General features: G+C 55.9%; 5 protein-coding genes across 5 annotated transcripts; 4 read left to right on the forward strand and 1 right to left on the reverse strand.

Annotated features, from left to right (window-relative positions):
• Window positions 1-17: 17 nt before the first annotated feature.
• Window positions 18-1674, reverse strand: P884DRAFT_253162 (anticodon-binding protein). The gene is made up of 5 exons (XM_069440770.1): window positions 994-1674; window positions 863-937; window positions 635-810; window positions 312-573; window positions 18-254 (listed from the first exon to the last, which is right to left on the reverse strand). Exons 1-5 carry the CDS (start codon window positions 1637-1639, stop codon window positions 130-132), a joined length of 1284 nt encoding a protein of 427 aa, XP_069301500.1. The 5' UTR covers window positions 1640-1674; the 3' UTR covers window positions 18-129.
• Window positions 1675-2207: 533 nt separating this feature from the next.
• Window positions 2208-4260, forward strand: P884DRAFT_273849 (uncharacterized protein; the record flags this gene model as incomplete). Its single annotated transcript, XM_069442637.1, has 2 exons — window positions 2208-3806; window positions 3862-4260. 2 exons carry the CDS (start codon window positions 2208-2210, stop codon window positions 4258-4260), a joined length of 1998 nt encoding a protein of 665 aa, XP_069301501.1.
• Window positions 4261-7933: 3673 nt separating this feature from the next.
• Window positions 7934-10808, forward strand: P884DRAFT_273850 (kinase-like domain-containing protein; the record flags this gene model as incomplete). Its single annotated transcript, XM_069442638.1, has 4 exons — window positions 7934-7950; window positions 8136-10146; window positions 10227-10326; window positions 10399-10808. The coding sequence occupies 4 exons, from the start codon at window positions 7934-7936 to the stop codon at window positions 10806-10808; spliced, it is 2538 nt and encodes an 845-aa protein (XP_069301502.1).
• Window positions 10809-10918: 110 nt separating this feature from the next.
• P884DRAFT_253166 (uncharacterized protein) lies at window positions 10919-11400 on the forward strand. Its single transcript, XM_069440771.1, has one exon. It carries the CDS (start codon window positions 11180-11182, stop codon window positions 11390-11392), a length of 213 nt encoding a protein of 70 aa, XP_069301503.1. The 5' UTR covers window positions 10919-11179; the 3' UTR covers window positions 11393-11400.
• Window positions 11401-15911: 4511 nt separating this feature from the next.
• P884DRAFT_191023 (uncharacterized protein) lies at window positions 15912-19679 on the forward strand (the record flags this gene model as incomplete). The annotated part of the gene is made up of 2 exons (XM_069437564.1): window positions 15912-16162; window positions 16238-19679. The coding sequence occupies 2 exons, from the start codon at window positions 15912-15914 to the stop codon at window positions 19677-19679; spliced, it is 3693 nt and encodes a 1230-aa protein (XP_069301504.1).
• Between the last annotated feature and the right edge of the window lie 1681 nt (window positions 19680-21360).

The following is a 21360-nucleotide window of genomic DNA, read 5'->3' on the forward strand; positions in this document are numbered from 1 at the left end:
ATCCATCATCAAACGAGCCCAGAGGATAATCTTCGTCGAAGCGTGTTGAATGGGAAGGCCGCGGTTGACCCAGCCCTCATGGCAATGGCTGCGCCCTACGAACCATCTGGGTATCACGTTCTGCTATCCTTACAGGTTGAAACGGGTCCGCTTCTTCTCCATTTTGGCCTTCCATTCCCATTTCAGCGCATCCTCGCCTTCGCTCCCTGCCCTTCCGACGCCTTTGTCGACCCTGCGAAGTTTTAGGGTCATTCCTATGCTAGATCAGCTCCGCTGCTCATCGCGATTCAGATGCGTGGGCTATGCCTTACTCGGTCCGATCTCCTGCAATCCGGCACGAATTCCCTTGACGCCCTCCAGATCCTTGCCGTCAGCACCCTGTACATTCTTCTCCGTCGGCCGCGCCTCCCGGAAAACATATCGGTGGCGGCGGAAGAAGATGTAGTCGCGCTGATTGTGCAAGGTCACCACTTGGCGACCCGCCAACTCAGGTTTCGGGGGGAACAAGGTGTTCATAGACTTTGCTGCCAACAGACCCAGCGGAGTCTTAAAGCCGTTAAGAAGCAGCTCGGGCTATATACTCATCAGCACATCGCGTGCCACTAAGGTAAAGTTAGACAGGAAATCTTCTCACATAGTGGTTCGTTGGATTGCCGTGCCCGACAATCGCCTTCCCTGGCTGGTAGTTTCGAATAGTGTAGGTGAGGGTCGGGCCAGGTGGCACACCTTCACCATTCAGGTGGCACACGCTGAGTTGGCTTGGCCGTTTCAGGTCCTCCTGGACTACCAGCAGCGCCGTGTATCCGCGGTCTTGGGCCATGTTAACGATCGCTCTGGGAACAAGGGCGGAATATGGACTTACTCTTGGCAAACTTTGCAATCTCCCTGACGCTGTACTTGTAAGAGTAACGGTGAGCACTCCGCGGGATGTATGTCGCTAATGATCATGTCAGTATGGGCTCCCGGCTCCGGGTACCAAGGAACGACACCCACCATTCGGGAAAACAGAGGCTATCTCCTGCGCCTCCTTATGGATAGTCCCATTGAGACCCGTTGTGACAAGAATCTTCGGCATCACCGGCGGCTCGTCGTTGAACAAGTTTTTGAACTGAGCGGCCAGAGAGTCCGGAGTGATGTCGAGGTTTGTAGACACTGTCGAGGGCGCGATGCTGGGTTGCCTTCGTGACCGCTCTCTTTGTAACTTCTCCATGCGTTCCTCGTCATCCCCGCTCCCTCCTCCCCCCTCCTCGTCGTCGTCAGACCCAAGCATGCTGTCGACATCGTCGTCATCTTTCTCCCCGGTATTCTTCTGAGCACTGTCCGCCTCTGCTGCCGCCGCTGCCTCGGCCTCTTCCAAGCGCCGCCGCTTCAATTGGGCGACATCCACCACAGCACCGAGACTATCGTCGTCAACGTCGTCCCATATCCTCTTCTTGTCGATGCTCGCGGGCTGGTTTCGCTCGAGCCGCTGCCTTCTGAGTTCCGGGTTCTTGGCCTCCTCTTTGCGCCTTCGGTGTCGCTCCTCGTGACGGGCTTTACCGGTCGCTTTCTTTTGTTGGATGTATAGTTGTTGACGCTTGAGCTTGTTGGAGGTTTTTAGGGACAGTGAAGGCCCCGACGTGCCTCTTCCTGAGCCCATGGTTGCTGATTGTCCCCGGTTTTGCTGTTATCGCAGAAGAACTTGTCGCTATCAGAACTTGGAGCCCCAAATTTTTTGTTCAATCTACTAGTGTATGTATGCAGTGCCAGGGCGGCCCCGGCAGATTGCAGGGGTTCTACTGCCCCTCACTGAGATCTAGCCTCTTGGCGCGGGGCCGTTTTAGCGGCTAATTGAATTTCCGGCAGTCTCGCGTGCCTTTTGGCGCATTGAGGGTGGAGGCGAAGCGCAGGAGTCCCCTCAATCAGAGCAGCACGCAGCTTTCCCGGCGCTTGAAATCGGGCAAAAAAAAAAAGGGATCTGGCAGGAGAAAAAGGGCCGTGACTCACCTGGTTGGGCAAACAACCACTTGTTACAATTCATGAAGCCCCTTTTGCCCACCCCTCTCCTCTTGCCACTCGCTGGTAATCCGCTCAACCTGCACAAAGTTGCGGCACCGAGGGTCTTCGGCTTCCCCGTCCGCAGGTTTACTACAGCTTTTGCTCCCTCTGCCCCGCGCTCGTACGCTTTCCAGAAGTATACGTCTAGCAAAAAGAGAAAGCAGCCCACCATGACCACGACAGCCACGACCCTCAAGGGCCAGCCCCTCGACAAAGCGGCCCTCGAGTCTCTTCTGCGCCGGCGCATGTTCTACACCCCTTCTTTCGAGATTTACGGTGGTGTCTCTGGTCTCTACGACTATGGTCCGCCGGGTTGCGCGCTGCAGGCCAACGTTATCGACATCTGGCGCAAGCATTTCATTCTCGAGGAGGACATGCTCGAGGTCGACTGCACCGCGCTCACCCCCCACGACGTTCTCAAAACCAGCGGCCACGTGGACAAGTTTGCGGACTGGATGTGCAAGGACCCCAAGAACGGCGAGATTCTCCGTGCCGATCACTTTGTGGAGGATGTCCTCGAAGCGCGGCTCAAGGGCGACAAGGAGGCACGTGGCCAAAAGGTGGAAGAGAAGGAGGAGGACCCCAAGAAGAAGAAGAAGAAGTCCAAGGGTCACGAGGCGGTCAAGCTGGACGACGCGGTGGTCAAGGAATACGAGGAGGTGCTGGCGCAGATTGACAACTACAATGGTGAGCAGCTGGGCGAGCTCATCAAGAAGTACGACCTCAGGAATCCCTCCACTGGCGAGCAACCCAGCCCTCCGGTTGCGTTCAACCTGATGTTCCAGACGTCAATTGGCCCCAGCAGCAACACCCCCGGCTATCTGCGGCCGGAAACCGCTCAGGGCCAGTTTCTGAACTTTGCTAAGCTCCTCGAGTTCAACACGGGCCAGATGCCCTTCGCCTCCGCCTCCATCGGCAAGTCCTACCGGAATGAGATTTCTCCCAGGGCTGGCCTGCTCCGCGTTCGCGAGTTCCTCATGGCTGAGATTGAGCACTTTGTCGACCCCGAGAGCCACAAGAAGCACCATCGGTTCCACGAGGTTGAAGACATTGAGCTCGACTTCCTTGACCGCCAAACCCAGCTGTCGGGCAAGACCACGACTACAAGAACGACCATTGGGGAAGCCGTCAAGAGTGGCATGGTTGACAACGAGACCCTGGGTTACTTCCTGGCTCGCATCCATCTGTTCCTCAAGAAGATCGGCATCGACCAGACAAAGATCCGCTTCAGGCAACACATGGCCAACGAGATGGCCCACTACGCCTGCGACTGCTGGGATGCCGAACTTCTCACCTCGAGTGGTTGGGTGGAGTGCGTCGGCTGTGCCGACCGTAGCGCCTACGACTTGACCGTCCATGCTAAGAAGACCGGTGCCCCGCTGATTGTGCGGCAGCGGCTCGACGAGCCCAAGGTGGTTGAGGAATGGGAGGTTGAGATCGAAAAGAAGAAGTTTGGCCCCTTCTTCAAGAAGGATGGCAAGACGATTGAGGCCGCCATTCTGGCTACCACGCAGGAGGAGCGCGGCAAGCTCGCCAAGGAGCTGGAAGAGACCGGCAAGGCGACCATCAATGTGCCGAGCATCGGCGACGGCAAGGTTGAGGTCAGCAAGGACTTGCTGGCCATCAAGTGGCAGAAGCGGGTCGAGAATATCCGGGAGTACACGCCCAACGTCATCGAGCCGTCGTTCGGCATCGGCCGGATATTGTACGCCCTGATGGAGCACAACTACTGGACCCGAGCAAGCGAGGGTGGCGATGAGGCGCGTGGTGTAAGTTTCCCTACCCCTCAGTCTACACTCTCCCCGTCATTTTAACGTCTGTCAGGTACTTTCTTTCCCTCCCGCCGTCGCGCCGACGAAGGTCTTGATCGTGCCTCTGTCTTCTCACAAGGATTTCACGCCTACTGTGCGCAAGCTGTCGCAGAAGCTTAGGTCTGCCGGGATCTCCAGTCGCGTCGACGACTCGTCGGCCAGCATCGGCAAGCGGTACAGCAGAAACGACGAGCTGGGCACCCCGTTCGGCATCACCGTCGATTTCCAGACCGTCAAGGATGGCACCGTCACTCTCAGAGAGCGTGACAGCACGCGGCAGGTGCGCGCCGACGAGGGCAAGATCATCGAGGCCATCAAGGCTCTGGTCGAGGGTAACAAGACGTGGAAGGACATCGAGTCCGAGCTGCCCATCTTCGAGGGCCAACAGGAGGTTGAGGTCACCGTTCGTTGAAGCCAGCAGCGTTAGAGCTGGTTTTGAGGGGTGATGTGGCTTTTTTAGTCAGTGCGAGCGCGCATTTGCCAAGACTACTTTGTGTATACCGCAATAGAGATCCCTCGAGACGGTGTGTGGATGACGACCACTTCCAGAGAGCCCATAAGGGTGTTTTGTGATACAAGTGATGGAATGGGCCTGACGTCTCATCAGTTCCTGTTTTGTGTCACTTGCGCCGCGAGCGGGCTGTTGCACAAGGGATGCAGCATATTGTCCGTTGATCAGCGCACTCAGCTGCCTGAGATGTCGATGGGATCTCGGAAGGCTTGTTCGTGCTCATGCAGTGTCGCCTCGCTGCGGTCGGTTACCCCTGGTAAATATCCACTTATTGGATATCGACATCTTTTCAAGTGAAATTCCTCACTCAATTTCCGATTTCTCCATTCTGCCTTGAACAAAACGCTGTTGAAACAGGGAAGAGAAGCTCCTTCGTGAAGATCCGATAGCACTGCCTAGAGAAGCCAGCGCACCTAAAACCTTGGAAGGGGTCGCAGAGCATCCTTCTTCCCCGCGCAGGATAATTATCAACTGGATTTACCCCCATCCTGTGCGTCTACTACACCACTGCTCAGTATGTATATACTGTACGGTCAATCAAAGTCGAGGATTCTGCGACGGCGGATCCGCAACTCGGAAACACCACAACGCATCAGAAACAGTGGATACGGGACGAAGTAGCACGCACGGGTAAGGGGCTAGGTGTGGAGAAAACCAGCAAAGCGAGGCGCAAGGCGTCGACTCGATCTTGCTGCATCGCCGTGGGCGGGTTACCACTCGGCCAACTGCAGAATGTTCAGCGATGGTACAAGGAACGAAGGACGGAATACGGATTGTACATGAGCCTTCCCGAGCCTGCATGGCCTTCCATTCGTGCCGGTATGGGAGTCGCACGGCAGACGGTTCGAGACGACGAGCGTGAAATTAGCCGCGCCGAACCCGCGACACCCCCCGGGGGTCCCCCAGACGGGAAGCTCTTCTCTGCATACGGCTTATTGGGCCGTCCAAGACAGTCGCGGGTACAGTTCTTAGGTGACCTGACCAAACCCCTTGTACTTGAGCTGACCAAACCCCCTATTAAGCGAGCTTAAGCGAGCTCGCTTAAGCTGACCTGACCAATATCCTAAAAAATAGAGAATTAATTCTAAATCCATTCTAAATTAATTTTATTATAAGTTATATAATCTTACCTAATATATAATTTACTAAGTTTTTAAAGCTTTATTTTAGAACGAATTTTAAATACTTTCTGAATTAAATTTAATTTAGTTCTAAAGCAATTCTAAATCGATTCTAAACTAGTTTTAAACTAGTTTTAAAAGGCTCTTTAAATATATTAATTTTAAAAGTAATAAAATCTAATAATTAATCTTTATAATTTTATTAAATCGATTTAGAATTCATTATAAAGTGTTTAATTATATTCTTTTAGAATTGTAGGGAGGGATAAAGTTGACCTGACCAGTCTAAAAAATTTGAAGTTTTGGTCTGGTCAGGTCAGCTTAAGCGAGCTCGCTTAACAGGGGGTTTGGTCAGCTCAAGTACAAGGGGTTTGGTCAGGTCACCTATATACACGTCGCGGGTAGCCGCAAGATTTTTCTGATTGCTGAGCTCTACTTTTAGTACTTCTGTCCTAATATCGAGGGGCTCTTGGTTGATGAATCAATACCAGCGACGGGGAATCAGACGGTAACTCGCCCGTCTGAAACTCGGTGCTGCTCAGACAGGACTACTACTACTATTACTACTACTACGGAGTAACTTATAGGTACGGAGTAGGTAGTGGTGTCGGATTTACGAGACAAGACGGCCTTCTGTCAAGCCAGGCTTGTACATACATACATGCATACCCGTCACCGGGAAGGTTGCTGTGGCCGGGAGGCCTACAGGCTTCGAACACCAAGTACCTCAGGGGCCTGTCGATCTGGGTTTTAAAAGAGCCGGTTGCAGAGGCACTCTCAGTGATGTGCTGCGTGGTTCAGCGATACCCACCTCATACTTACTGTGTAGTGTACTGTACCAGTCGGCTGCAGTTCAAATTTCCAAAGAAGCCAGTCTACTTTGTACTGCCACATCGGCTAGCAGATGGTGGTGGCCCTGAAAAGTTTAGTTACATCCGTACAGATTACTGTGTACTGAATAGTGTATCAGCAGGGTTGTATTTTTGGAAGGGTCCTGGCCCACATCCACCTGAGCTCTGGGACAGGGACTTACTGATCTTTCGGATAACTATCGTCAACCAAAAAAAAAAAAAAAAAAAAAAAAAAAAAAAAAAAAAAAAAAAAAAAAAAAGGAGGTGTCGGAAGTCGAGTCGCCGTATTTGCGTTCGACTGGTATGAGAGAACTTGGGTTTCCTTTCCATGGCACTGCTGTTAGCCATGATTTAGTCAGTAATCTACGAATCACCAGCATTTAAGTTGGTCCTTCATGGTTCGTCAAAGTTTCATATAACTACTCCGTAGTGTAATTTGCAAGTTCCAAGTCGCCCGTATCTTCAACGAGCCCGAGTTTCAAAACAAGTCACACTGAAGTCCTGTCAAGCAACCGCGCTTAGAGAGCCAATGCCCTTGTGCATGTGTTCGAGGCCCAGGATCTCCTAGTATTGTACCTTGTTCGCCCGTATAATCTTTAGGCAAACCACGTAGTTCCTTATCGGACCCCTAGACCCCGGCCCTCAAACAGGTAAGCGTTAGTGGGTCCCGAAAACTTACCCCTCCCCTCCCCAGAATGCAGCCGAGAGCGTACGCGCCCAGCCATTCCCATCTCTCTCCTGCGAGATCCACAGGCGCACCCGACCCGACGCTCCTTGGAGCGAGACCATCTCCTTGTCGACCAACCTCCTGAGCTAACACAGCCAACGGCAACATTTGAGCGCGGCACTCCAGCCCTGTGCTTGCGCGTGATAGCCGCACATATTGGTCATTCTCACCAACAGGAACTTGCTTTTCTGCCGTCTTTCTTTTGGCTGTCAAGCCAACAGAGCGCACACTCAACTTCTGGAGTCGAGCGCTGCCGAGCTTAGCCCACTCCTTGGACTCGGGAAGCCCTTCGACTGACCGCCATCCCCTACCCCGTCCGTCCGGCTAGCGAAGCTGGCCGATTGGAAAACGAGCAACCGAACTCGGCCGTCTTTTCGACCACTACGTCGTCTCAGCATTGGATTTCACACATGTTGCCTTTGACTCTGTGCCAGCTGTGCGTTCGCCCCTGAGCCGATTGCTGTTACGGTAACCGTCACGACTTGCAGCCGCCCGCACGCACCTTTAGTAATTGATCGCGACTCGATTCCGGCTGCGACTCGGCGCGTTGCACTTGCATTGCTGCCGGTATTCCTTTTTGCGCCCGCGGCATTTACCTGCACTTCGGCGTCTCACCTGATCTCAGATATCGCGTCTCCTGTCACGGTCACGGTAGCTCTCGCCTCGCATACGGAGCGCCTCCCTTCCTTCATTCGAGCTTCCAGTAGGTGTACGCCTACCCCAGCGTATTTGATGATCTGCTAATGCATGGCTTCACAGAGCCTTACCCGGCTAGACGCCGTGTACATCACCGGCCGAGCTCCGACTTGCAGCGGCGACCCATATCCTGAACCTGCGCTTCTAGTACTCGTTCCGCCTCCCACAATACCGTCAAAATGTCGATGCAGAATAGGTGTGTACCTCCCTTGATGTCGAGCAAACCTGCGTCCTGTGCCTGTTTCGAACAACGAAGGGCCCCGAGCTCTGTTCGCTCCGCGTTGCCTGTAACGGGAGATCGGTACCTCTATTCTTCCGCTCCTTCGCGCGCGGACGTCGCCGCAGTCCACCTCTCAGTGCTAATACTCTCCTGCATATTAGTATTTACTCGAGCGGGCAGTTCATGAACCCCGGCCCCGCGCCGCGTCCCCCTACGGACAAGCCCCGCCTGGGTCTCATGCCCAACGTGAACCTCACGAACAGCATGTCGAACATGAGCATCTCCTCTCCAGTATCAAGCACCTACAGCGGGTCTACCATAGCCCTCCCAATTTCGAGGCAAGGATCCAACAATCTGGATGGTTCCGGAGGAGTCGCCATCGTCAAGCAAGGCTATGTCGGCCTCCCGAGCAAGAATCCGTTCCAACAATGGAAGAGCCGGTACCTTATCCTACGCCAGGACAACCTGGACTTCCACAAGAACGAGAACGGCAAGTGGCTGTACAAGATCCAGCTGTCGGACGTGGTTAGCGTCGACCGGGTACCTGACGACAATGGTGACCCCGTCTTTGAGCTCAGGAGGAACGTGACCAATGCGTACCCTGGCCCTCCCGGAGATGACGACGGCAACGGCGTGCGATCTCTGCGCATTTGCGTCAAGACCGACGATGAGCTATACGAGTGGATTGACTGTATCTACGCCCGCTGCCCAGGCGGTGTCAGCAATCCCTCCAACTTCTCGCACGCCGTGCATGTCGGCTTCAACCCCCAGACGGGACAGTTCACTGGGCTGCCGGAGGAGTGGACCAGGCTGCTCAATTCGTCCGCCATCACCAAGGAAGACGTGGAGAAGAATCCCCAGGCCGTCTTTGAAGTTTTGGATTTCTATTCCGACATGACGAAGCGCGCCGAGAATCCCGATCACTACGGCAATGCTCCCATGCCCATCGCGTCTCCAAACTCCGTGCAGAGTGACCAGTATGGCTATCCGAGCGGCAACTCGGTCGCACCGCCGCGGCAGCCGAAACCTATACAACGCAGCCCGGCATCTTACTCGACAACGCCCTCGCCCCAACCCGTCACTACTTCGTCGCCTAGGCCGGCAGATTACCAAAAGCAGCAGATGCAAGGGGTGTCGCCCAACTACATCTCGGCCGACCGGATGCGGGAAGAGCAGCGTGCGCGGGACCTCGAGAGGCAGCGTGCAGAGAGAGAGGAGCAGGCTCGCCGGGAGCTCGAGGCGTACAACGCGTCGCTTCCCAAGACGAAAGTCCCTCTTGCCCAGCAAGAGATTGGTGGCGGCTTTTCGAGTCCTTCGCCCCAACCCGACCGGTACAACCCGACACGAGCCGCGCCCAAGGCGCCCCAAGGCCAGTCCCTCAGGGCACAAAGACCTGCGCCAGCTCCTCCGAGCAACTCTTCTGCTCAATCCCGACCTCCTCTTTCGCAGCAGCAATCCAGCTCTACCTCGGTCCGTGACCCCGCAGCTCAGGCGCAGAGGACGCCTCGACCCGACCAGAACAACGGCCCTCCGGCGGCTGCCCGTTATCCCAACGGAGCGCAGGCAAGGGGTCCCAATGGCCAACCTCAGGCGCAGCAGCCGTCGCGCATGCCGGCGCCCGTGAAGCCCCTGAATGTTTCGAAGCCCGCGCCCAGCTCGGCCAACTCGGATGCCGTCAAGGCTGCCGAGGCTGCCCTGACTGCTAAGCCTCCTCCTTCGGAGCGCAAGCAGGACGTGCGCATGTCGACCATGTCGGAGAACGAGGTGATGGCGAAGCTGAGGGAGGTCGTGTCCAGGGACGACCCCAACAGGCTATATGCCAAGCAGAAGAAGATCGGCCAAGGCGCGTCCGGCTCCGTGTACGTGGCCAAGGTCATGGGCCAGAGGCCCGGCGTCCCGGTGAACCCAAAGACTCGCAGCACCAGCGATCGTGTCGCCATCAAGCAGATGGACCTTGCTCACCAACCCCGCAAGGAGCTGATTGTTAATGAGATTCTGGTCATGCGGGAGAACAAGCACCCCAACATCGTCAACTTCCTCGACGCCTTCCTCATGGACAACGACAAGGAGCTCTGGGTCGTCATGGAATACATGGAAGGTGGTGCCCTGACGGATGTTATTGAGAACAACCCCGTCATCACGGAGGAGCAAATCTCGACCATCTGCCTTGAGGTATGTTAACGCTCGCCTCCGTGTAAGCTTGCCTCGTTCGCTCAGCAAGCTGACTTTTTTTTTTTTTTTTTTCGGATTAGACCTGCCAAGGCCTCGAGCATCTGCACTCGCAGAACATCATCCACCGTGACATCAAGAGCGACAACGTCCTCCTGGACGCCCGCGGAAACGTCAAGATTAGTACGTCATACCACATCCGATGGCCTTCAAAACTGCCTTCTAGAAAAAAACCAATTGCTAACTCGTCTTTAGCCGACTTTGGCTTCTGTGCCAAGCTGACCGAGAGCAAATCGAAGCGGGCTACGATGGTCGGCACCCCCTACTGGATGGCGCCCGAGGTGGTAAAGCAGAAGGAGTACGGGCCCAAGGTCGACATCTGGTCGCTCGGAATCATGGCCATCGAGATGATCGAGTCGGAGCCGCCCTATCTCAACGAAGAGCCCCTCAAGGCGCTGTATCTCATCGCCACTAACGGCACGCCGCGCCTCAAGAAGCCCGAGAAGCTGAGCAAGGAGCTGAAGGCCTTCCTGTCGGTCTGCTTGTGCGTCGACGTCAAGAGCCGCGCCTCGGCACAGGAGCTGCTCAATCACGAATTCTTGAAGCACGGGTGCCCGCTGGCGAGCCTGGCCGATCTGTTGGCTTTCAAGAGGGTCGCCAAATAGAGCGAGCGCATCAGTGTCAGGGTGGGGAAGGGATGGCCGAGGCAATGATGTGATGATCTGAAGCGTGGCATTTGGTTGAATCGATAATCGTATAGCAAGGCAGGCAAGCCGGGGAGGAGAGGGGGGGGGGGGATGCGTGAAGACGGGGATTCGGGTAGACGACCCGGAGCTTTCGCAGGTCTGCACCTGAAATTGGAAGGGGGTTAGGAAAGAAGAGTCGGCGAGTTGCCCCGGGCGAAAGACAGGTATCCTAGTTGTGGGTAGGCTGGGCTGGCAGAGTTAACCGTGGTTGTTGGGCCCGGTGGGAAAGCCGGGGTGGCAGATATTCTGGGCTATTTTAATTGCTGATTGTTAAGATCCTGCCGCAGCTTATGGTGTGTCTGTCTACTGCTTCTCTCCTTGCCACAGTTACCTTACCTTGTTTATCCGTTCTGGTCGCCTTTCCGCTCGTTCATTTTAGCTTCTTGTTTATAGGTATCCCGGAGGATGTCTGGCATTCAGCGAGACAACTCGACCCTCACAGATATTACGTTCGCGCTGGGTTTTGTCGTCAGATTTTGGTGCCCTTCCTCCCATTCCCTTAAAACGCCGGGCGTGGGAGCTGGGACTTTTCTGCGTGTAGGTCCGGGAGGTGTAGGGTACTCCAGGGTTGAAGAACTTGGGGAACCTCCTCGGGATAACGATACTAGTGTCTTTCGAGTGGCACCGGCTTGACGGCAATACGAGGAAGACTCAAGAGGTGAACTTCAAGGTTAAGCACCCGCGAGAGGATCTGTTGCCAGTCTTTGAAACCAACAGGAGCCGGAGGAGAGCGAGAAGCGCCTACATTATTAACATCTACCATATGGTCCAGTTCACCATAGATGATCTGAAGGTAGTCAGGTTGCTACGACCCAGAGTTCCAACACTATATTATAGCACGGACTGACCAATGTTTAGTCTGAGCATGATTTGCAAGGGCGAGCAAATGAGAAGACCCGTTCCTTTCCTCTCCTCCTACCGCTGGTGACCGGTTGGTTGTCTATGTCTCATGCTCATTGGACGACTTGCTCGTGCCTAGCCAAAGAGTTGTCAGCATCCTTCAAGGAGGAATCCTCGATGAGGGTGGATGCATGACGTACGCTTACTTACTACGCACAGTCTTCCCACCACCCGAGACGCCGCATACCCAGCCTTCCCTACCTTTCCCGCCCAAATATTTAACGCTCACACCGCACCTTTCGAGAGAAGTTCTTGCCAGCACATGATCGTCAAATCTCTGGCAAGCTTGTAGTAAAACGCCTCCGGAACCCTAGACAAAGCCCAGCCTTCGAGGCATGGAGTGGTCTCCAAGGACGCGGAAGTTGACGGTTTATCAAGAGTAGGGTCTTTCTTCTCTCTTGGTCGACGCCGTGTTCCCAACCGGCGCTCACCTGCCGGCTGTTCATCATCGAGAGGTACAAGAAACACCCATCGAACGTCTTTGGCGGGCCGATCTTATATAGGCTCGTCGAGAGCACCTCAAACAGGGCTTCCCCTTCTTGCTGGGCGCGGGCTATCCTGGGGTACGTACGGGTGGAGAAACAGCTCCCGGAAAGCATTGGGCTGGGCCGCGCGTCTCGAGGAAACTTTTACCCTCATGAAGTCGAGAAGTTCGACCGGGCCGCCCACTACCTAAGCCCCGCCCTCAGGCTAGGGGACATGATACAGTATTGCAGGGACAATTGGAGCGTGAGCTCGTGAAGAATCCTGACGAAAGCTGACTGAGAGCATCGTTCTGGCGAAGAACAGAAAGCCGAAAGTTGTTGATTCCCGACCCTTTGCCGGCCCGCCTCCTATAAGTAGCAACAAGCTAGCCAGCTCTGCTCGAGACGCCGGTATCGAACGAGACATGGCTGAGTCAGGAAGCCGCGCTGAAACCCTGGGCAACCGTCAAGTGCCCAGAGTGAGTGCTGGAAGGCTTGACTCGAACGTGACCTCCAAACCAGTTCCTGACGGGTGGCCCGCCAGTTTGGTAGGCCGCTGTTTCTTTCTGTCTGGTGCTTATTGGTGCTGCTGGTCTAAACGGTGGACTGTTTCGGCATGCCACACCCTGTAGTCTGCCCTCTGATGGCGGAGATGGGAAGCAGCACCGCCTCATAATTTGATCGTGCGGAGGGCGACGGCGTCAAAATTCCATCGCGAACACTCTACTCCTCGTGTGTCCCAAGGTTATTGGAACATGTTCAAGCATTTGCTCCGCAAACAGAGAGTACATTGCTCTCAGTAGCGCGCAAACCACCGATTGACGGTGCCATGCGATGACTGGCGAACTGGAACCGACCGTTGGGTTGCTTCTGGGAGCGAGCTGCTCCACAGTAAGTGGGCTACACTGCGCCGTACTCCGTACACTACTGCCCGATGTCTCCGTGGCCTGATTCAGAAGCATCAACTTTGGGCGAGTCGAGACGATGTTTCAGATTCTCCAGGGGCCCTTTCCCTGGTGAGTTATGATGGGGCCGCTGATTGGCGTAGCCGCCGCTCCGGCCAAGCCGTGTCGAAGATCCGACATGGATCCCTTAAGGTAGATCTTAACGCTGTCATTGCCGGGTTAGTTATGCGGCGGGGAACGCCCTCCGCGCCGTCGTCACTGATCGGACGGGCAGAAAGATGGCGCGTTATTGGACCGCCGGTGTCTTTGGTGAAAGGCCTTTTTTTTTTTTTTTTTTTGCTCTCGTGTCGAGAAGGCATTTGGATGATTGAAATCTGCGAGAATGAAAAGAAAATGAAAAGAAAGAAAAAAAGAGGTCACCCCTGGATTGCGGCAGGTGCCAACCGACAATAACCGCCCGTACCACACTAATCACACTTGTCCGCCCCCCCGCTGTGTTGCACACCTGCAGCCAGGCTGTTCGTCTTGTCTCCTTCCTTGTGTGCCAACGCCGAGCGCACCATCTGAGGCTGATGAACCTCGCCACGCCGTCGAGGGGGCGGCTGAGAAGCGGACTGACCTCTTCTTCTCGACAACACGGCCCAGCTTGAGTGGACATCTAGTTATACAAACTATATATAGCAAGGAGGTGGGTGTATTCCTCGGTTGCATGTTGCGCGGCTGAATCGAAGAAGAGAGAGCGTCTGATTTTCAACACCCTTTCAAAGAGGCCAAGCTAAAAAGAGCCATGAGCTGAGTCCGCACTAGCAGAGGGGGAAAAAAAAGAAGAAAAAAAAAGAAGAAAAAAAAAGAGAGAGACAGAGAGAATAATCGAGATCGATGATAATTGTAATAATAATAGAAACGCTTGCCCAGCTCCTCGTAGGCGCAGCGACCTCGCGCACTAAATAACCAACCCCCTGAGACCCGTCTCCGTGTGTGGTGCTAATGGAAACCACATAGGGGGGGCAGGCGACTTCATCATTGGCCCGCCCCAAGCACAAACAAGGCGAACGAGAAAGAACAGAAACGCGGGGCCGCGGGGCCGCGCAAACAGGTTGTTCGATGGATTGATGCAGGGATGGGTGACATCCTGAGACGTTGATCTCGACTCCTCTCTGGGGCTGCACTTCTTGTGTAATTGACGAGCCATGAAGACGATCCGTGCAAGGGTAAGAGGCAGCAGCAAGCTGCGCGATGACTGCTGGCTCAAAGTGATGACGTCGTCGTTCTCAACCAAAGGGCAGGACGTGGCCGAACCGGCCTTTTTCTTGTTGGCCCGCAACATTGTTCAGACCTTGAAAGTAAAGGGGTAAATAAATAAAGAAGAGTAAAAAAAAATATCATGGAGGAATGAGTGCGGTGACTGCCAAAGTTTGGATCTGTTGACAATAACTACCTGAAAATGACCCTGCCCGACGAGCTGCGTGCGCCATCACTTGTTGGTGCCAGCAACCAACTACCTTGGACTAATGCAGCACCAAGTACGAAGTACGTTACACCGTAGTTCCTGAGTCCTTGTACAAATTACCTAAAGTGTAAGTCGGCCGTGGAAGCTGTGAGGCTGTTCAGGGCAGACTGCATTGTGGCCCAGGTGTTTTTCAAGAGGCCACCCCCCCCCCCTCCCCAAAACAAAAAAAAAAAAACCTGCAAGGACGCCACCGTACAGTACTTGGTAACTCACGGATACACTCTGGCGAGAACGGTGCGTGCCGCCCACCACCACCACCACCCCCCTGAATAAACTGTTTCATCTTGACCTGCCCTCCCTCTTCCTCTCAACTCCTCCACTCTCCCGTGTTCCCTAGTCGTTTGTCCTCTTTGATTCCTCCCAGCTTCCTTTTCGTTTCAAAGGACACTTTATTCTTCTCCAGGCTCAATTTTTTTTCTTAATGGCGCCTGTGTATTGACTACGAACATTTTTTTGTCTTCTCCTCTTTTCTCCTGGTCCTGCGAGGCGGGCAGGGTTGTTGCGCAGCACGACACCGAAAACGACTTGGAGGTTGAAGTGGAGCACGAGGAGCCTCGCCCGGCAAAAAAGGCCAAGCCAAGACCCGTCCGGGACTCTTCCCAGCATTTCCAGCCATCGGTGCCGGTGCATCCAGCAACTTTCTCGCAATCGATTCCAGCACTCGGCCATCCCACCATTCAACCTCGACCTCGATCAGGACGCTCGCCAGTGTCCCCGGCCCCGATAATCTGCGGCCTCCCGTGCCCTGCATACACTCCTTTCCTGGAAAGAGAAGAAAAACACATTTCCGTTGCAGTGCCGACCTATTCTCTTTTTTTTTTTTTCTCCGTTAATCGCCCATTCGACGATCCCCTCCAGCGAACGTTTGTCACATCGACCTTGTAATTGCACCTGCCAGCCTGTCCTCTAAAGAGAGGCTGCCGCAGCATCGGCCCGTCTTTGACATCCGGCTCAGGTCTTTCTCGATTTCGATTCCCGCCTAATTGCTATTAGTCGCGCCGGAGATCGATTCTCGCTCGACGCGCAGCGCACGTCGTCGCACCTTTTTTTCTTCCCTCCCGAGACTCGCCCGTCGAGATCCCGCCGCCAGCCCATTGTGCCGGGCTCGCCCGTGCTACTTGCTCCTAACGGGACGAGAGAGAGCGAGAGAGAGCGAGAGAGAGAGAGAGAGAGAGAGAGAGAGAGAGAGAGAGAGAGAGAATAGAATATCTCTGATGAGGACCGGAATCAGAAATAATTGATAATGTCCACTTCAAGGCCAGGCGAACACCTCACCATCGGCTACCCGCCGCAGACACTGTCGGCCCAGGGCCGCTCCAACTCACCCACTGCCAATTCGCCTAACGACCCGCAGTCGGCCGGCAGCACCCATCGAGCGCCCTTTGGTCTGTCTCCTGGCCTGACGCCAACCTCCAAGATGTCGGGTGCTTCCCGCTCCGGCGCCGGCTCGCCCTCGCATGAGATGGCCGCTTCCGGACGCTTGTTTACCAAGCGGTGAGTCGCCGCCGGTCCGCTTCTCTCTTCCGAGGCCGATCGCCCGCTAATCTTTTCTTTTGCCGTGCCACGCAGAGCCAGAGAGATCCAAGCCCAGGAAGGCGTCTCGGGCTTGCCGTTGAACCCGTGGGGTGGGCCGCCGACCAGTGGCAACTCAACGCCCCTCCGCGAAAACATCCCCGAGTCGCCAACCGACGGCTTCCCGGACTTCACCCAATTGCCCACCCCCGACACCATGCCCCAGACTCGGCGGGCTCGAGCGGGCACCCTGCCGTCGAGATTCTCCCCCAACACCGCGGGCAACGCCCTGCTTGGCATTCCAGCATTGGCCCCCAAGACGTCTCGGCCGAGCCCGTCGCAGACCCCCTTCAAGTCGCCCTCGCCAGGCCTAGAGGCGCCCGCCGAGTTGTCCAATTCGTCGACACTCCTCTCGAGGCTGCGGGCAGGTTCCATGCCTCAGCGAAGCCCGTTCGCTCACGCCTCCGGAACCAGCTCTCCGTTTGGCCCCTCCATCTTCAGCAGCTGGAACCCGACCGGCCGGGAGAGGGGCAACACCTTGGCGAGCATCGCGAGCATCGGATCCAACGGGCCCAGTTCTCCGGCTCACTCACAGTTCTCTCGCGAGGGGAACGCCGAGACCGACGTTCACATGAGGACGCTGGATTACCTTGGCCTGGCCGAGACTCCCCAGCCGGCTCGGGCTCAGCTCGCCACCACCACCGCCGCCACCACCACCGCCGCCTACGCACCCCCCAGCTACGCCGACTTTACCAAGGCGGCCAACCGGTTCCGGTCCTATTCGGTCAACAACAAGGACAAGTATGCCGACGAGGAGGATGACTATGACGCTGACGCCCTCTCCTACATGGAGAACCACTACGCGCAACTTCAGGATCAGCTCGCCGCCACCAACGCCGCCATCCACAACCACAACTTGGCCGTCCAGGCATTTGCGAACCAGGCGGTGCGTCCCCGGGCACGGACAGCCGGCATCCTCGACACCCCGGCGTCGCGCCTCCTTCGCAACTACCTCCCTACTCCCTCGAGACTGGACAACTCTTTCACGGCTGCCGAGATCCAGGTGCCGGAGGAGAAGTCGTTCGACGATCTTCCGCAGGCAATCGCCGGCATGTCCTTGGGGAGGTCGAACAGCCGCAACAACAACGGGTTGCTCGGAACAGACGAGCAGGGTCTCGAAGGGCCGACGAGCGCTCTGTGGCTCGGCAGCATCCCGACGTCGACCACGACGTCGACGCTGACCGAGATGTTCAAGACATACGGGCCCATAGTATCGGCCAGGGTCCTGACCCACAAGAACTGCGGGTTCGTCAACTTTGAGCGCGTCGACAGTGCAATTGCCGCCAAGGCCAGCATGAACGGCAAGGAGATCTTCCCCGGTGCCGGGCCGATCCGAATCAACTTTGCGAAGCCACCTTCGAGCACCGGCACGCCAGGCCATGACGGTGCCGTCCCTTCGCCCAGCCCCGACCCCTTTGCCAAGTCTCAGGATAATGGCCAGGGTGCCGGCAGTGGCGCGTCCGGCGATGCCGGATCTGCTCCCGCTGCGGGCAATGTCACCCCTTCTGTGCCGCCCCTCCACGAGATGACGGGAGATATCCTCCAGATTGTGCAGCAGTTTGGGGCCACGGAGGAGGATAGCTACCGCATCTCGATGAGCCTGCAGCAAGCGATCCAGTACAACGCCTTCGTCGACGAGATTCCGCCCATCAAGGAGCCTGCCCATACCCGGATCCACGACGCTCCCAAGCTGCGGGACATCCGCAAAAGGATCGACAACCAGTCGCTCTCGCAGCAGGAGATCGAGAACATTGCCATCGAGATGCTTCCCGAGATTGCCGAACTCTCGTCAGACTACCTTGGCAACACGGTCGTCCAGAAGCTGTTTGAGCACTGCTCGGACGGCGTTCGGGACGCGATGCTCGCCGAGATCGCGCCTCACATGGCCGAAATTGGCGTGCACAAGAACGGTACCTGGGCGGCCCAGAAGATCATCGATGTCTGCAAGACACCCCACCAGATGGCCCTGATCGTGCAGCACCTGCGTCCGTACACCGTCCCCCTGTTCCTGGACCAGTATGGCAACTACGTCCTGCAGGGATGTCTCAAGTTTGGCAGCCCCTACAACGACTTCATCTTCGAGACCATGTTGAGCAGGATGTGGGAGATCGCGCAAGGCCGCTACGGCGCCCGCGCCATGCGGGCCTGCCTGGAGAGCCACCATGCTTCCAAGGACCAGCAGAGGATGTTGGCCGCCGCGATCGCTCTGCATAGCGTCCAGCTCGCCACCAACGCGAACGGCGCGCTGCTCCTGACCTGGTTCCTCGACACTTGCACGTTCCCGCAGCGGCGGACGGTGCTGTCGCCCCAGCTCGTTCCCTACCTCGTGCACCTGTGCACCCACAAGGTTGCCTATCTGACCGTCTTGAAGGTGATCAACCAGAAGGCCGAGGCGGATGCTAGGGACACCATCCTCAAGGCACTCTTCTTCACCCCGAACGACCAGGTGCTGGAAGCGATCCTCAGCGATCACGCCTGTGGAGCGACCCTGATCTTCAAGGTGTTGACGACGCCCTTCTTCGACGAGACCATCAGGAGCCAGGTGGTCGAGACGGTCAAGTCCGTCTTGATTCGCATCAAGGCGCAGCCGGGGCAGGGTTACAAGCGGCTGATGGACGAGGTCGGCCTGCCAACCCGGAGCGGCGGCGGCGGAGGCGGCGGCGGCGCATCTCGTGATCATGGGAACAATGAGCGACAGCGTCCCGGATCTCGCCAGACGGCCAACGCCCAGCAGCACCAGCACCAGCACCAACACCAGCATCAGCATCAGCACCAGAACCAGCATCAGCACCAGCACCAGAACCAGCACCAGCAACAGCATGCCCAGCAACAAGCGGGGCAGTATGGTGCCGGCGGTAGCAACCCGCAGTACTACAACCCGCTCAGCGCCGCTGCCGGCGCGACCGGTTATGACATGGGCTATGGTATCCCGCGCAGCAGCGAGGGAGTCGACCAATTCCCCGCCTTCAACGCCCAGAACTCCATGTTCAACGCTGCCAACCCGCCCTTGGGACCTAGCGCGCTCCAGCAGATGCATTACCAGCAGAGCATGATGCCCCGTGGCGCCCCGCCGCCGCCCATGAACAACTACTTCCCCGCCATGCAAGCCGGCGGCTACGGCGCCTTTCAGAGCGCCGGCCCCTCCATCGACCAGTACCGCGCCAGTCAGCCCATGACCAACGGCAGCCCCATCCCGCCGCCCGCGCAGATCCCCGCGGCCGGTGGTCAGCAAGCCCCATTCGGCGCCGGTGCGGGCGGGTTTGGCATGACCATACCGCCCCCGGCTATTGGCGGATTCCCCGGATACGGCGCCCCTCCCGGCGGGGTGGGAGGATACATGCAGCCCCAGCACCAGGGCCCCCCTGAGCAGATGAACCCGCGACAGAGGGGTGGCCGGGTTGGTCGTAGCCCCCAACCCGACGGTCGGCAGCGCCGTTAGTGATCTTGCCATTCTGCACTGTTTGTTATGAGAGGTGTAAAGTGTGTTTCGGCGTGGATAGAAAGGTTTATGATTCTTTTTTTTATTTCATTCTTTCTCTCTCTCTTTCTTTCTTTCTTTCTTTCCTTCTCCTTTCTTTCTTTCTCTTTCCCTTCTTCGCAGAGATGAGTCATGGCGGTTACGAGAACGCGGCCCCAGGCAGGAACAAAGGGGGAAGACAAGACGTTGCGATGTGGAATGTGGAATTCGAAGGGGGAGCGTATCGCTGTACAGTTAGATGGCTCACGGCCGTGCGGTAGGCAGGACCAGACGCAACCCGGGACGAATGGGGTCCGGTTTGGCTCGGTTGACGGAAGCGGAATGGGATGAGAGGGCTTGTTTCTTTTTGGTTTGTTTCAACCGCTTGGAAGGCTGGATTGTTGTGCTGGGCTTGGTTTGGGTCGCTTGCTTGGTCGGTTCTGGCCAGGGTTTGCAGGCAGGGGGAGAGGGAGGGGAGGGGTAACACGAGGAGATGAGCTGGAAAAAAAAAGGTCCAGAGACAACAAGACAAGCGAAGCACTGGTTGTTGTTGATTGCGCCTACTAGCCTTGCCGTGCCCTTCGCCTTTAGCATGTCCTCCTGCGCGTTGTCAGTGTGACGGCGGGGCTAGCCTCTGTGTGATTCTTCTCGTTGTACCCCCGTTCTCTACCTTTGTGGTTTCGAGTTGGCTAGCTGGCTGGCGAGCTATAGGGTCTCCTGCCTGGTAAGAGAGTACGAAGGAAACCAGAAAACTAAGAAAGAATTGCTTTTTTTTTTTTTTGGAGATAATCACTTACCTCTTCTTGCCGCCCGCCTCCCCTTTCTTCGTCTACTTCATCTCCATCATCACTTCCAAAGTCATCTGGTATACTTTCTTTTGGACGAATGCATCTACGACCTTGATGACAGTACACTAACGCAGTATCCCTTGTCATCACTTTGGTTACGCTGAGCCCGTCGCCCTGTTTCCCTTGTCCACTTTTTCTGTTTGCCTCCGTGTAGAGATGGAAGAAGAATAATCTGCGTTTTGGTTCTTCTCCTGTTTCGATGCGGTAGACGTCGACCTTTTTGGACGGAGCTTAGCTTCTTCGCAGGTGCTTTCTTTCTTTTTTGGGAGCGTCCCAGCTGTGGCTGGTTGCCACTGCAATAATTAATGGCCGTGGTAGTCATGGCAGCGGAGGTAAATAAAGGGCGGTATGAGCGAGGAATGGCGAAAAGGGAGCATAGAAGCGAGTATTTGTGAGAAAGATCGAGTAAAGGACAGGCAGACTGCGCGATTGTTACACCTAATTATATAGATAGATATATATATATATATAGAGAGAGAGAGAGAGAGAGAGAGAGAATCCATCGGCGACTGACACCATCATTGCCTGAGCTCATCTATTCGATGGGAAGACGAAACAGCCCGAGTATACGGGCCCAAAATATCGAGGACAGCCTGGGAGTTGCAGCTTTTCTACTTCCCGCTTCATTTCACAATGTGCGACACGACGATGCGGAGACACGAAACGCGAATAATACCTTGTTTTCGTACAGACCCTCACCAGAACCCCTGGGCAGATTAAGCTAAGCACGCAGAAGTAAAAGAGCCACCCGTGATCATCAGAAAGCGCCGATGTGCCAGCCCGGCTTGCCAACCCGATATCGGCCCCGTCTATCT

Source organism: Thermothelomyces heterothallicus (genome assembly GCF_042370625.1).
Source record: "Thermothelomyces heterothallicus CBS 202.75 unplaced genomic scaffold P884_scaffold_1, whole genome shotgun sequence".
In the NCBI taxonomy this organism is placed as follows: Eukaryota; Fungi; Ascomycota; class Sordariomycetes; order Sordariales; family Chaetomiaceae; genus Thermothelomyces; species Thermothelomyces heterothallicus.